The sequence below is a fragment of the Neomonachus schauinslandi genome, chromosome 10 (assembly GCF_002201575.2).
Source record: "Neomonachus schauinslandi chromosome 10, ASM220157v2, whole genome shotgun sequence".
Taxonomy (NCBI): domain Eukaryota; kingdom Metazoa; phylum Chordata; class Mammalia; order Carnivora; family Phocidae; genus Neomonachus; species Neomonachus schauinslandi.
Genome location: NC_058412.1, coordinates 25,239,015 through 25,251,279, shown reverse-complemented (window position 1 = coordinate 25,251,279; position 12,265 = coordinate 25,239,015). Strand labels below are relative to the sequence as shown.

The following is a 12,265-nucleotide window of genomic DNA, read 5'->3' as shown; positions in this document are numbered from 1 at the left end:
CCACCCCAAGCGCCAGCCGGGCGAAAGGGGCATTGATGCTGAGCCAGGCCAGGGCTGGCCACGCCGAGCCGAAAGCAGGACGGAAGGGCGGGAGCCAAGGCCGAAGGGGCGGACGCAGGGTGGCGTCTCGCGCCCCATAAAGGGGCCGTGGAGACCGCGCTCTCTTCTGCGCGAGCGGCGGCCACCGGCGGGGAACACGGCGCGATGTCCGTTCACTGCCAGCAGAGCCCGGTGCTGGCAGGCAGCGCCACTTTGGCCGCTCTGGGGGCACTGGTCCTGTACCTCGCGAAGCCCTCCGGCTACGGGAAGTACTCGGAGAGCCTGATGCCCGCCGCCACCCGCCTGCCCGCGCGCGCCGCCTGGTTCCTGCAGGAGCTGCCCTCCTTCGCGGTGCCCGCGGGGATCCTCGCCCGGCAGCCGCGCTCGCTCTTCGGCCAGCCCGCGACGGTGCTCCTGGGCCTCTTCTGCGCACATTACTTCCACAGGTAGCGTTTGCCCGCTGCGGGCGCGGCGCCCCGCCAGGCGCCCGGCGTCCAGGAGCGCGGCGCACTTGGGAACGCCGAGCGGAGCGCGGAGCAGTGCTCGAGGGGAGCCCCCGGCGGGGCCGGGCTTCGGGCCGCACGCCGGCCAAGGCGAGAAGCCGTCGCGGGGCAGACGCCCCGGCACTTTCCCTGCCCCGCGCGCCTCTCCGGCCGGCTCCAAATCCTCCGGCTGCTGCGGGGAAGGAGGCGAGCGGGAGGGAGGCGAGCCGGCAAGGTTCCCTCCGCAACTGCACGCGGGCCGCCTCACCTGTGGCGGCTCGCCCCCCTCTCCCTTTCCACCTCCCTTCTCCTTTCCCTTGCAGGGCGGGGGCACGCTGGTTCTGGGATCCGGAGAGAGTCTACGTGTGGGCATCTCCCGAAGGACCCCCGGCTCAGAGGGGCCCATAACTTAATCTTTGCGGGTCGGAGGGAGGTGGGCAGAGCCGGAGCCGGACTTCCCCGTGGGAGAGACAACGGGATGGGGACCCACTGGCCTGAGCGAGAACCCCACTTCTCAGCACCCTTCCCCGCAAAGGGGGCGGCACTCGCCACCCGCTCCTCTACCTGTCCCGTTCCCTGGGACGGAAGCGTGACGGAGTCGAAGTTAATGTAGAGCTCAAATGCTCTTCTAAATGAAGAGCCCCAAGTTCAGGACAGCTTTGCCTTCTGGTCTAAGGACAGCCTGAAAAGAAATCAAAGGCTTTCGGACAATGACTGCAGACCCTCAAAAAAGACTCCCAGGGGAGGGGAAGAGCACCTGAGTGAGTTGCTAGTCGTGCCCAGTCAGTTGTCTCTAGGAGCCCCACTGTAACCTTGTGAGATCTGTGTTTATGATGCCCGCTTTATAGACAAAGAAACCGAGGCTGAGTGAGGGTCAGTGACTAACGAAGGTGATGCAGCTAGTGCCCAGCCAGATTCAAATCTAAGCCCGTGGAACACCACGGTTCAGGGCGTTTTCACCGCGTTCAGCGGGCAGAAACCCCATGCAAGGAGAGTCTGTGACAGAGGAAAGTTGCCAAACCAAGTCAAGAACGGACAGAAGCGCAGCCTTATTTTGAGTAGAGGATTCCTAGGGTCAAAAGATCAAGGAAATCTAGATTGGAAATTAGGGAAAAGAATGCTGGAAGCTGAAAGTCACAATTCTTTTTCATAAGGATGCCTCATTTCATTTGTAGAGAAACAAATTTTAATCTGTCTAATCCTCTGGATCTTCTTTATTGGTTAAGATTTCATATTTATGCAATCTGAACTGAATTCTCATTCTTTTAAAAAGATGAGTATTGGCAAGCAATAAGAACTAAAATTTCAGAAATGGGTGTCCTTTCTGCAAATATTTACTAAAAGTCTGTTGTGGACAAGGTGCAGGCTTAATTAACGACCACATGATATTACCCAGATTTAAGTGGTTTAATTTGTACAGAAAAAAAATGTTGGGTGCAGGAGTTAAGAGGCTAGTTTTCATTTCACTGTTTTTGGAACCAACATTTGACAAAAAATATGATTCTATCAGACAGTTACTTTTATCTTCAAATTAACAACTGTCAGACCATAAACAGTATTTTTATGAGGTCATTTCATCTTAAAGTAACGTGTAGTATTTTCCGATGGTCCTATTAACATAATTTTCAGACTTGTTTTTAAAATTAAAGTCACTGTGCACAGTAAATGATGACCAGTACATTAAAAAAAAAAAACAAAAACACCCAAGGAAATAATTACCCATAAAATGAGTATCAACATACTGTCCATCTTCAGGGGAAAATTTAAAAGTCAAGGATTTGGGGATTGATGCTGAGTGAGGGAAAATTGCCCACTGAAAACACAGTTCTGAGTTAGCTGTTCCTGAGATGTGAAGATATCCCACCTTCCCCTCTTGTGTGAACTCTTTTTTTGAGGCCACTGGAGTATTGGATCTGTTATTTTGAGGGCTTATGAGGTCTCAACACTCTTCATGAATTATCTACTAATTCTCATAGGCACTATTTTTACCCCCATTTCGCAGGTGAGAAACTAGGGGGAAGAAACGTTAAATAATCTGCCCAAGGTCACAGAGTAACTTGGGGAGCCGTGGTTCAGACCCAGGGTTCTGAATTCAGATCTCAGGCTCTTAGCTACCATGATAAACTGTTTTATACTTGTTCTTGCCACCTTGTCCTTGCCTTTTAAAAACTATATTTAGGCTTAAAATTATTATTTTTTAATTCTGAAAATAATAAATGTTGACTAAAGAAAAAAAGGAAAATACAAAAGTAGAAAAACACCCATAATTTTAACACCTAAGTATATCAGTGGTTAATGTTTTGGAACATTTCCATCAAGGCTTTTATTTTTCTTAGTAGTTTTTTACACAGGCTTGTTATTTTGAATATATATAGCTTTGTTCTGCTTGATTACCTAACATTTTATAATAAGTGTTTTCCTACATTATCATGGAGTCTTTGTAAATATAATCTTAATGGCTGCATGGGATTTCATCTCATGTAAAAACAATAATTTATCTATCCATTAATTTAGAGTTGGACGTTTAATTTATCCCCTTATTTTGCAGGCGGGGGGGAAGCTAGGTTAAAGTGGTGATGCACATTTTTGCAACCTAAAATCTCTTCAGAAGTTAGGTGTGTTTTCTCAGTCAAGATTCCCAGAAGTGGTTCAAAGCCTGTGAACATTTTTGTTTCGAGGCTTTAGGAGTCATGTGGCTTGATAATGAGGGTACATTAAGAAAAAAGCATCAGGCTGCCTTGACCTCACCTTCCACAGTAAATTGCTTGTGACACAGAGACTAAGATGAAGGGACAAGGGATCAGGAGGAAGGCTGGCTCAGGTGTGGCTTAGACTCTTGGAAAATGTCCCTTCAGGACTGTTCAGAACAGCAATATGTCCTATTGGATAGTAGTTAAAACTCTGTGCTTTTCTCCGTACAAAGCATTTAAGTTCCACAAGGGCAAGGATTTTTGTCTCCTCTCTTCATGGCTGTGTCCATAGTGTATAGAAAAGTGCTGGTGCATAGTTGGTAACTCACTAAATTTGTTGAATGCATGAATGAATTCTGCCTCTGACATTGGTACAAACGGTTGGATTGTGGGAGAGCCCGTGATTACTTAGAAATCACTGCTGAGATTGCATGGCTAGGTCAACTGAGATAATTCTCCTCCCTTCAGAATCTATTGTTGTGAATGTTTGGATGGTCTAGCCAAATGGGAATGATTGCTGTGTAAGCACGTTGTCTAACCACATTGCCAAAGTTGTTTGAAGTCAGAGTTATCTCTTGTTGACCTTGCCTACAGCCCTGGAATGATCCTTTGCTCACACTCTCTGATTGATCCTCATTTTCCCAAGAAGGCTTTGTGTCCTATGCAATGATCATCACACCACCCAAGCCTGTGGCAGTTGATGTCTTTTTCAAGACTTGGATGTGACCTTGGTATTAAGCTGAAGAAGGAAAAGAAACCTCTTTTCACAGAAAAGGAGGATTATATTGTGAAAAGTTGCTTGCAGAGTGACTTTTTCGTGATGTGTATCCAGAAGCACAGTGTAATGCACACATTAGGGTCGGTTTGAATTTAGATCCTTCCTGGGGTTTAGATGTTTAAACAGATGACATTTCCTAATTAGCCAAATAAAATGATGGCTTCCATAAGATGCATTTTTGCTTTATTGGTCAGTTCATTCTCCAGCAGCATGAATTCTTCCCTATTCTTCAAAACTCAGATCAGAATCACTTCCTCCAAGAAGCCTTCTCTGAGTCCCTTCTCTGTGAATCCCGGTGTGATACCATTCCTTGGGCTTTCATAGCAGCCAGTGTGGCGTTCTAGGATGCACTTCACACTCTGGACTATAATTATCTGCTTTAAGGAAACTCCATCCTCATCTGTCCAGCCTCCTCATTTTACAGAAGTAAAGCAACGAGAGGTTTAGCCAATTAGGGGCAAAGAGGAGGCTGGAATTTGAGTCCCCTGATGGGCCTTGCCAATGCTTCTCCAATCTCTTAAGAGATGCCGATGTCTGAACTATTCAGAAGTAATCAAATCTCATGATGGAAATGAACTGATGGTTGCCCCAGGAGGGGGCGGTAGAGAATGGGCAAAATGAGTGATGAGGGGAATGCGAAATACAGGCTTTCAGTAATGGACTGAATAAGTCGCTGGGCTGAAAGGTACAGCACAGGAAATATAGTCGATGGTATTGTAATAGCGTTGTATGGTGACAGATGGGAGCTACACTTGTGGTGAACATAGCATAATATATAAACTTGTGAAAGCACTATGTTGTACACCTGAAACTAAGGTAACATTGTGTGTCAACTATACTTCAGTTAAAAAAAGAGAAATGTGTCTTTAAATATAAAACAAAATCATAAAAACTCAGAAAAAAAGGCTCTCCAAAAACCTCATGAAGGAAATTACTCATTGGCTGAGAGTCAGAGTATTGACTGATGCTTACGTTGGAAACCACCTAGACAAATTTCTTCTCTTGCAGATTGAGAAGAAAGGCCATGCAGGAGAAGCCACATTCTTGTGGTCACTTAATCATGTGTTAAGGACGTTTATGAGGTATAATTTGATCAAGTATGATTAACTGAAAATTGTTCAGAATGAGGGTTAGCAAACTTTTTCTGTAGAAAAGCCAGATAGTAACTCTTTTAGGGTTCGTAGGCATACAGTCTCTGTTACAACTATTATACTCTGCTATTGTAGCATGAAAGCAGCCACAGATAATATGGACACAAATGAGTGTGGTTGTGTTCCAGTAAAACTTCACTTACACAAACAGGGAGTGGGCAGTATTTGGCCTGTAGGCCCCAGTTCCGGCCAGCCCCTCCTTAAGAAAACCATGAATGGCATGCTCTACAATCAGTAAATTGATTACATTCCTGGTAATACTATAATAAAATTTTGTTAAATCCTGTAGCAAAGCAGTGGGCCAATTCTAGGATATATCTGGTCCATTTAAATAGGAATTTAGTAGTAACATCATTTTCTGAGAATCCCTAGGTTCCAAGTCCTTTATCTGACCACTTGTGGGAAATAGTAGGAGTCTTGGAGTTTACATTCTAAATGGGTCGACATCATAAGCACATCTGAAAAATGTAGAGCTCTGTTTGCCAAAAATATAAACAAGTGTTCGAGATCTTGACCATTTCATTTTTGCCACATTGAAGAAAAGCTGAAGTTCTTGCTCATTCTGCCGTAACATCACTTAAAAAGAACAAACAAGATGAGGAAACAATGATCCCAATTGGTGAAGTGGTGTGTATGAAGTCACATGGCTAGGAAGGGACAGAGTGGGGTTTGAACCCAGTGTCCTGATTCTTTATCAGAGTTCCACATGCTCAGAACCATGCAAAGTCCTATGGGAGACACCGAAGTACAACACCTTGACCTCCAGGAGGAAGACAAAGAAAGAATCACCATTATGTGTCTCTCATTCTTTCTCGTGTGAAAGTTGGTGGTGGCAATGTCAGTCTGAGAGGCTTAGAGCAGGTGGGGAAATGCAAACTGAGGGGGACCTCCACGGGGCCACAGTCATGCCCCTGAATGTGCTGTCTCTGATGCTTCTCTGTGCTTGGGTGTTCATGGACTAGAGGGCACTCCTCTCCCCCAGCCAAGTTCAGAACCAACTGAGAGGTAAACCTAGGAGTTAAGCAACAGTGACCACCCTTATTAGAGTTCATTAAAGCTGATTTGGGGCAATGTGGCTTACATGTGGGCCTCCTAACACTGTACCTCAAAAATGCCCAGCAACACTCACAGCTGAACAACCACAGGCCTTTCCCAGTGGAGCCGGTTCTGAGAAAGCAGCAGAATGGGAGGTGGGCTGAGCTGCACACACCACTTGAGAGGTGCTGCTTTTAAGTTTACCAGTCAGGCAATTCGCTTCTCCTTCCCTGAGGAGGAATGAGTTGGGGACAGTGGAAAGGCCGGGAGGGATACTCAAAATGATGGGCCCTCAGCCAGCAGGAGGGGGGAGCATAAATGCTTTCTGTTTTTTTTTTTATTATTATTATGTTAATCACCATACATTATATCATTAGTTTTTTGGTTTTTTTTTAAAGATTTTATTTATTTGACAGAGAAACAGCGAAAGAGGGAACACTAGCAGGGGGAGTGGGAGAGGGAGAAGCAGGCTTCTCGCCAAGCAGAGAGCCTGATGCGGGGCTCGATCCCAGGACCCTGGGATCATGACCTGAGCCGAAGGCAGACCCTTAACGACTGAGCCACCCAGGCGCCCCTATATCATTAGTTTTTGATGTAGTGTTCCATGATTCATTGTTTGCGTATAACACCCAGTGCTCCATTCAGTACGTGCCCTCTTTAATACCCATCACCAGGCTAACCCATCCTCCCACCCCCCTCCCCTCTAGAACCCTCAGTTTGTTTCTCAAAGTCCATAGTCTCTCATGGTTTGTCTCCCCCTCCGAATGCTTTCTGTTTCTAGAACAGAAAAGTTGTCTACCTATTGATTTTTGCCAGAGCCTGGCAACTTGGTTCTGGAGCCTAGGGCCCCTCCCATTCTGCTTTTTGACTCCCTGCCACATACGGCAATGGGGCCATCAAAATCTGGAATCAAGTTGTTTAAAAAGTCGCCGTGCTCAACCCAGGATCCTTTAGTAAGAGCTCAGCATAGGAGGTCTAAATTAAAAAACCCTCTGAACTGAGGCCAGCACTGCAATTTGCCTTCCATTTGGTTAGGGAAGGGGGCAAAGGAAAGGGAAACCAATATTTATTGAGCTCGGGGTGTTCCAGGAATTATGTTACATGATTTACATTGGTTATCTCATTTTGTCTTTGAGACAATCCACTATTTTTAATGCTATTTCACAAATGACTGCACTCCATCTGATCGCAGTGATTGGTGGGGGTGAGTGGGAGTGATGGGCAGGCACTGGAGTGGGTCCTGAAAGGATGGTCCATTCCCAGACTTTTGGGGTGGGAATGTGATGGTCAGGAAAAGGGGCCTGATAACCTATGACCTAAAATTGCCCGGTTCTTCAGATACTCTGACTTGGAATGCCTCTCCTCCTTTTAATACCAAATATCTTTTGAATATATGCCATAATATCCAATCCTACTATCCAGACCTTAATCAGGCTCCACGCCCTTTTCAAAACTCTTCTTTTATACTTGGACCATGCTGTCAAAAGCTGATCCTAGAACTTACTGTGAAGAAAATAGGCAATATGCTTTTGACAGTTCTCCTACCTGACCCTGAAACACCCCGTGATCCTTTTCTGTGTATGGTGTCTGTTTCTCTCTCCTGCCCCTATTTGCTCTCTTTAACAACAGTACAAGGCCTCACTCCAGTCTCTCATTGAGTGTTTTTTACTTGCCCAAAGTTGTATATCTGATAAACAAATCTAAATATTAGAGTATTGGATCCTTTGTTTTCATATTATTGAGTTTTGAAAGTTCTTTATATATTCTGGATACAAATCCTTTACCAGATATATGCTTTGCAAGTATTTTCCCCCAGTCTGTGTGGCTTTTATTTTTCATTCTCTTGACCATGTCTTTTGAAAAGCAGAAGTTTAAAATTTTAATGTGACCCAATTTTTCTATTTGTTTTTGTGCTTTTGGTGTCATATCAAAGAAATCTTTAGATCAGGAGGGTTTTCTCTTAGTTTCCTTATAAAAGATTTATAATCTTGGGTTTTACATTTATGTATGTGATCCATCTTGAGTTAATTTTTTTTTACATGGGGGAGGGGCAGAGGGAGATGGCGAGAAAGAATCTTAGGTGGGTTCCAAGCCCAGCATGGAGCCTGACATGGGGCTTAGTCTCACAATCCTGAGATCATGACCTGAGCTGAAATCAAGAGTCCGATGCTCAGCTGACTGAGTCACCCAGGCGCCCTGGGTTTGCATTTTTTCTTGTAATATTTTCAGTGTCCACTAAACCTAATAGGAAAAATAACACTGATATTACAAGATTTTAAGAAGTACCTTGCAAACTGACCATGCAATTAAGTTTCCATAGAGATCAAGATACTCCTACAAGTAGGCGCTGCTTTGAAGGATTTGCTTTGAGGGAAAAGTCACCATTTATGTGTAAGTTCTCTTTTACTAAGCCACTATGACATCACTAGCTCCTGAAATTGTCACCTTTCATATTGATACTTTGAGTTTGGATGTTGAAGGTCCCTTAAAATGTAATTGTGTTACTTGGTAAGTTGTCAACACACAAATATCCTTTTTATATCTGTAGAATCTGTGGGGGTATCACCTCTCTCATTCTTAATAATGGTAATTTATGTCTTCTCACTACCTCCCCATCTGTCTAGTTAGAGCTTTATCAATTTTATTAATCTTCTCAACCAGATTTTGGTTTCATTGAGTTTCTCTATTGATTTTTCTGTTTCCTATTTGTTTTCTGTTTTGATATTTATTTATTTATTTATTTATTTATTTATTTTAAAGATTTTATTTATTTTTTAGAGAGCGAGCAAGAGAGAAACAGCATGAGAGGGGAGAGGGTCAGAGGGAGAAGCAGGCTCCCTGCTGAGCCGGGAGCCCGATGTGGGACTCAATCCCAGGACCCTGGGATCATGACCTGAGCCGAAGGCAGACGCTTAACCATCTGAGCCACCCAGGCGCCCCTGTTTTGATATTTATATTTATCTTCCTTCTACTTTGGGTTTGATTTGTTCTCCTTTTTCTAGTATCTTAAGGCAGAAATTCAAGTTATAGATTGAGACCTTCTCCTTTTTCTAATGTAGGCACTTACCACTATGAGTTTCACACAAAAAACTGCTTATTGCACCTCACAAATTCTTATGTGTTGCTTTCATCTTAATTCATTTCAAAATATCTTTTTTATTCCTTCTCTGATCCATGGGTTATTTGGAAGGGTGCTATTTGGTTTCCAAATGTTTAGGGATTTTATGTTACTAATTTATAATTGAATTCTGCTGTGGAATATTGCTATTTGTTTCTATTTGTCCCTCTGTTGTTTGTTCCCATTTTCTCTTTATCCTCTATCATTTGGATTGTTATTTTTTCATTTTATATCTTTTTGGCTTATTACCTATAACTCTTTTGTTAGTTTGTTTATAGGTTTATTGCATGCATCTTAAATTTATCACAGTCTACCTTCAAGTATTATTATGCCATTTCATGTACAGTATAAGAATATGAAATAAATACTTCCATTTCTTCTCTTTAAATTTATGTAACCATCATTATTTATTTTACTTATATACATGCTATAAAAAGCTTCACCATACTGCTATTATTTTTTAAACAATTATCTTTTTTAAAAAAGATTTTATTTATTTATTTGAGAGAGACAGAATGAGAGAGAGAGAGAGCTTGAGCAGTGGGGAGAGGCAGAGGGAGAAGCTGACTCCCTGCTGAGTGGGGAGCCTGATGCAGGGCTCAATCCCAGGACCATGAGATCATGACCTGAGCTGAAAGCAGATGCTTAACTGACTGAGCCACCCAGGCATCCCAGTCAATTATCTTTTAAAGAGATTTAAATAATAAAAAACATATATTTACCTGTGTAGTTGCCACTTCTGATGTTCTTCACTTTTGGGGATTGATCCATATTTATATCTGGTATTATTTTTTATTTTGCCTGAAGAACTTTATTTCTTTTAGAACAGTTCTTTTAGATTTTGAATATCTGAAAATGTCTTTATGTCTCCTTTGTTTTTGAAGATATGTATTTCTAGGATATAGAATTCTAGAATGACAGCTATCCTCATGCAGTACTTTAAAGATGTAACTCCATTGTCATCTTCCTTGCATTGTTTATAAAAAGAAATCTGCTGTCCTCATATCTTTGTTCCTCTGTACACGTGTCTTTTTATCTCTGTCTACTTTTAGTATTTTCTCCTTATCATTGGTTTTGAGCAATTTATTATGTTCTTTGGCGTAGTTTTCTTCATGACTTTAATGCTGGGGTTCTTTAAACTCCTTAGATCCATGGATTTAAGGTTTTCATCAAATTTGGACTATTTTTATACATTATTCTTCATCTCCCTGCTTCTCTCTCCTATCGTTCAGAAACTGCAATTACAAATCTATGAGGCCCACACATGTATAAAACCATCCCAGAGCTTGCTGATGCTCCTTTCATTTTTCCTGATTCTTTTTTTTTCAGTGTATTTCATTTTGAGTAGTTTCTATTGCTATGTTTTCAATTCATAGTCTTTTCTAGGGCATTGTCTTAGCCTGTTAATTCCATCCGGGATATTTTCAACTCGGACATTGTAGTTTTAATCACTAGAAGTGTGATTTTGGTCTTTCTGCTGTCTTCCATGTCTCTACTTAATTTTGTGAACATGTGGAATGCAGTTATAATAGCTGTTTTTTAAAAATTGAAGTACTTTCAGGTGTATGACATAGTGATTCAACCAGTTTATACATTTTGCTGTGCTCACCACAGTGTAGCTACCATTGGTCACATACAACACTTTTATAATACCAATGACTATATTCCCCATGCCATACCTTTTATCCCCATGATTTATTCATTCCATAACTGGAATAGTTATAATAGCTGTTTTAATGTCATTGTCTGCTAATTCTAACATCTCTATCATTTCTGTGTCAGTTTTGATTGATTTTTCTTCCAATTATGGGGAAGAAATGCCTGGTAATCTTTGATTGGTTGGTCAATCTTTGATTGGTTGGGTGTTAAATATTTTTGTATTCCTATAAATATTCTTGAGCTTTACTCTGGGATGCAGTTAAATTACTTGGAAATAATTTGATCCTTTCAGGTCTTGATCTGATTTTTCTAAGTGGTTTTAGAAGAGTGCTAGTGACAGGGCTAATTAATCCTTTCCTCTGAGGTAAGACCTTTATGAATATTCTATCCAATGTCCCATGTATTATGACTTTCTATGTCTGCCCCCCCCAATGGAAGGGGGGCTTTATTCCTGACCATGTGTGAATACTGGGCACTGTTCCCTTTAATCCTTTTGAGTCATCCTTTCCTTACATAAATGCATTAATTAAGTCTCTGCTGAATACTTGAGAAGGATTCTCTGCAGGTCTCTTTGTATCTCTCTCATCTTCAGTATTCTGTCCTGAGACTTCTAGATTTCTTGATCTAGAATCTCAGTTGTGTTTCCTCAGCGCAGTAAGTCTTTAAACTTCTGTCTGAGATCCCCTTCCCTGAAAGGGAAAATTCTCTCAAAGAAGTAACCTGGATCAGTTGTTATAAGGCTCACATCATTTTTATGTGTCTCTCAGGGATCCTTGTCTTTCATTGCCTGATGTTCAATGTTTTGTAAATCATTATTTCATGTAATTTGTCTTGTTATTTTGTATTTTTGTTGTTTAGCCTGGAGGGTAAATCTAGTCCTTGTTACTCCATCTTGACTGGAAACAAAAGTCCCTCCAATGGGTTTTAGCATTTATCTTTGCTAATTTGATCATTTGTAGTACTTGCTGACTTGTAGGTTTTAGTAGCCTCTGCTTGTACTCAGTGTTATTATACTGAAGCTCATTGGTTTGTGTTTCTAAACTTTCCACCAATTTGTTATGAGTGTTTCTGTCTTAGCTCAGGTTGCTATAACAAAACATCATAATTGAGACACCTAGGTGGCTCAGTCAGTTAAGCATCTGCCTTCAGCTCAGGTCATGATCCCAGGGTCCAGGGATCGAGTCCTGCATTGGGCTCCTTGCTCAGCAGGGAGCCTGCTTCTCCCTCTGACTGCTGTTCCTTCTGCTTGTGCTCTCTCTCTCTCTGATAAATAAATAAATAAATAAATAAATAAATAAATAAATAAATAAATA

At 42.1% G+C, this 12,265-nt stretch overlaps 1 protein-coding gene across 1 annotated transcript in view; it reads left to right on the top strand.

Annotated features, from left to right (window-relative positions):
• The first annotated feature begins 204 nt into the window (after positions 1–204).
• The window catches only part of SRD5A2 (steroid 5 alpha-reductase 2), a 40,219-nt gene continuing 28,158 nt past the window's right edge, over positions 205–12,265 (top strand). The window contains exon 1 of the mRNA XM_021697665.1: positions 205–485. Coding sequence (XP_021553340.1) covers positions 205–485 — 281 coding nt within the window. The remainder of the gene's footprint in view (positions 486–12,265) is intronic.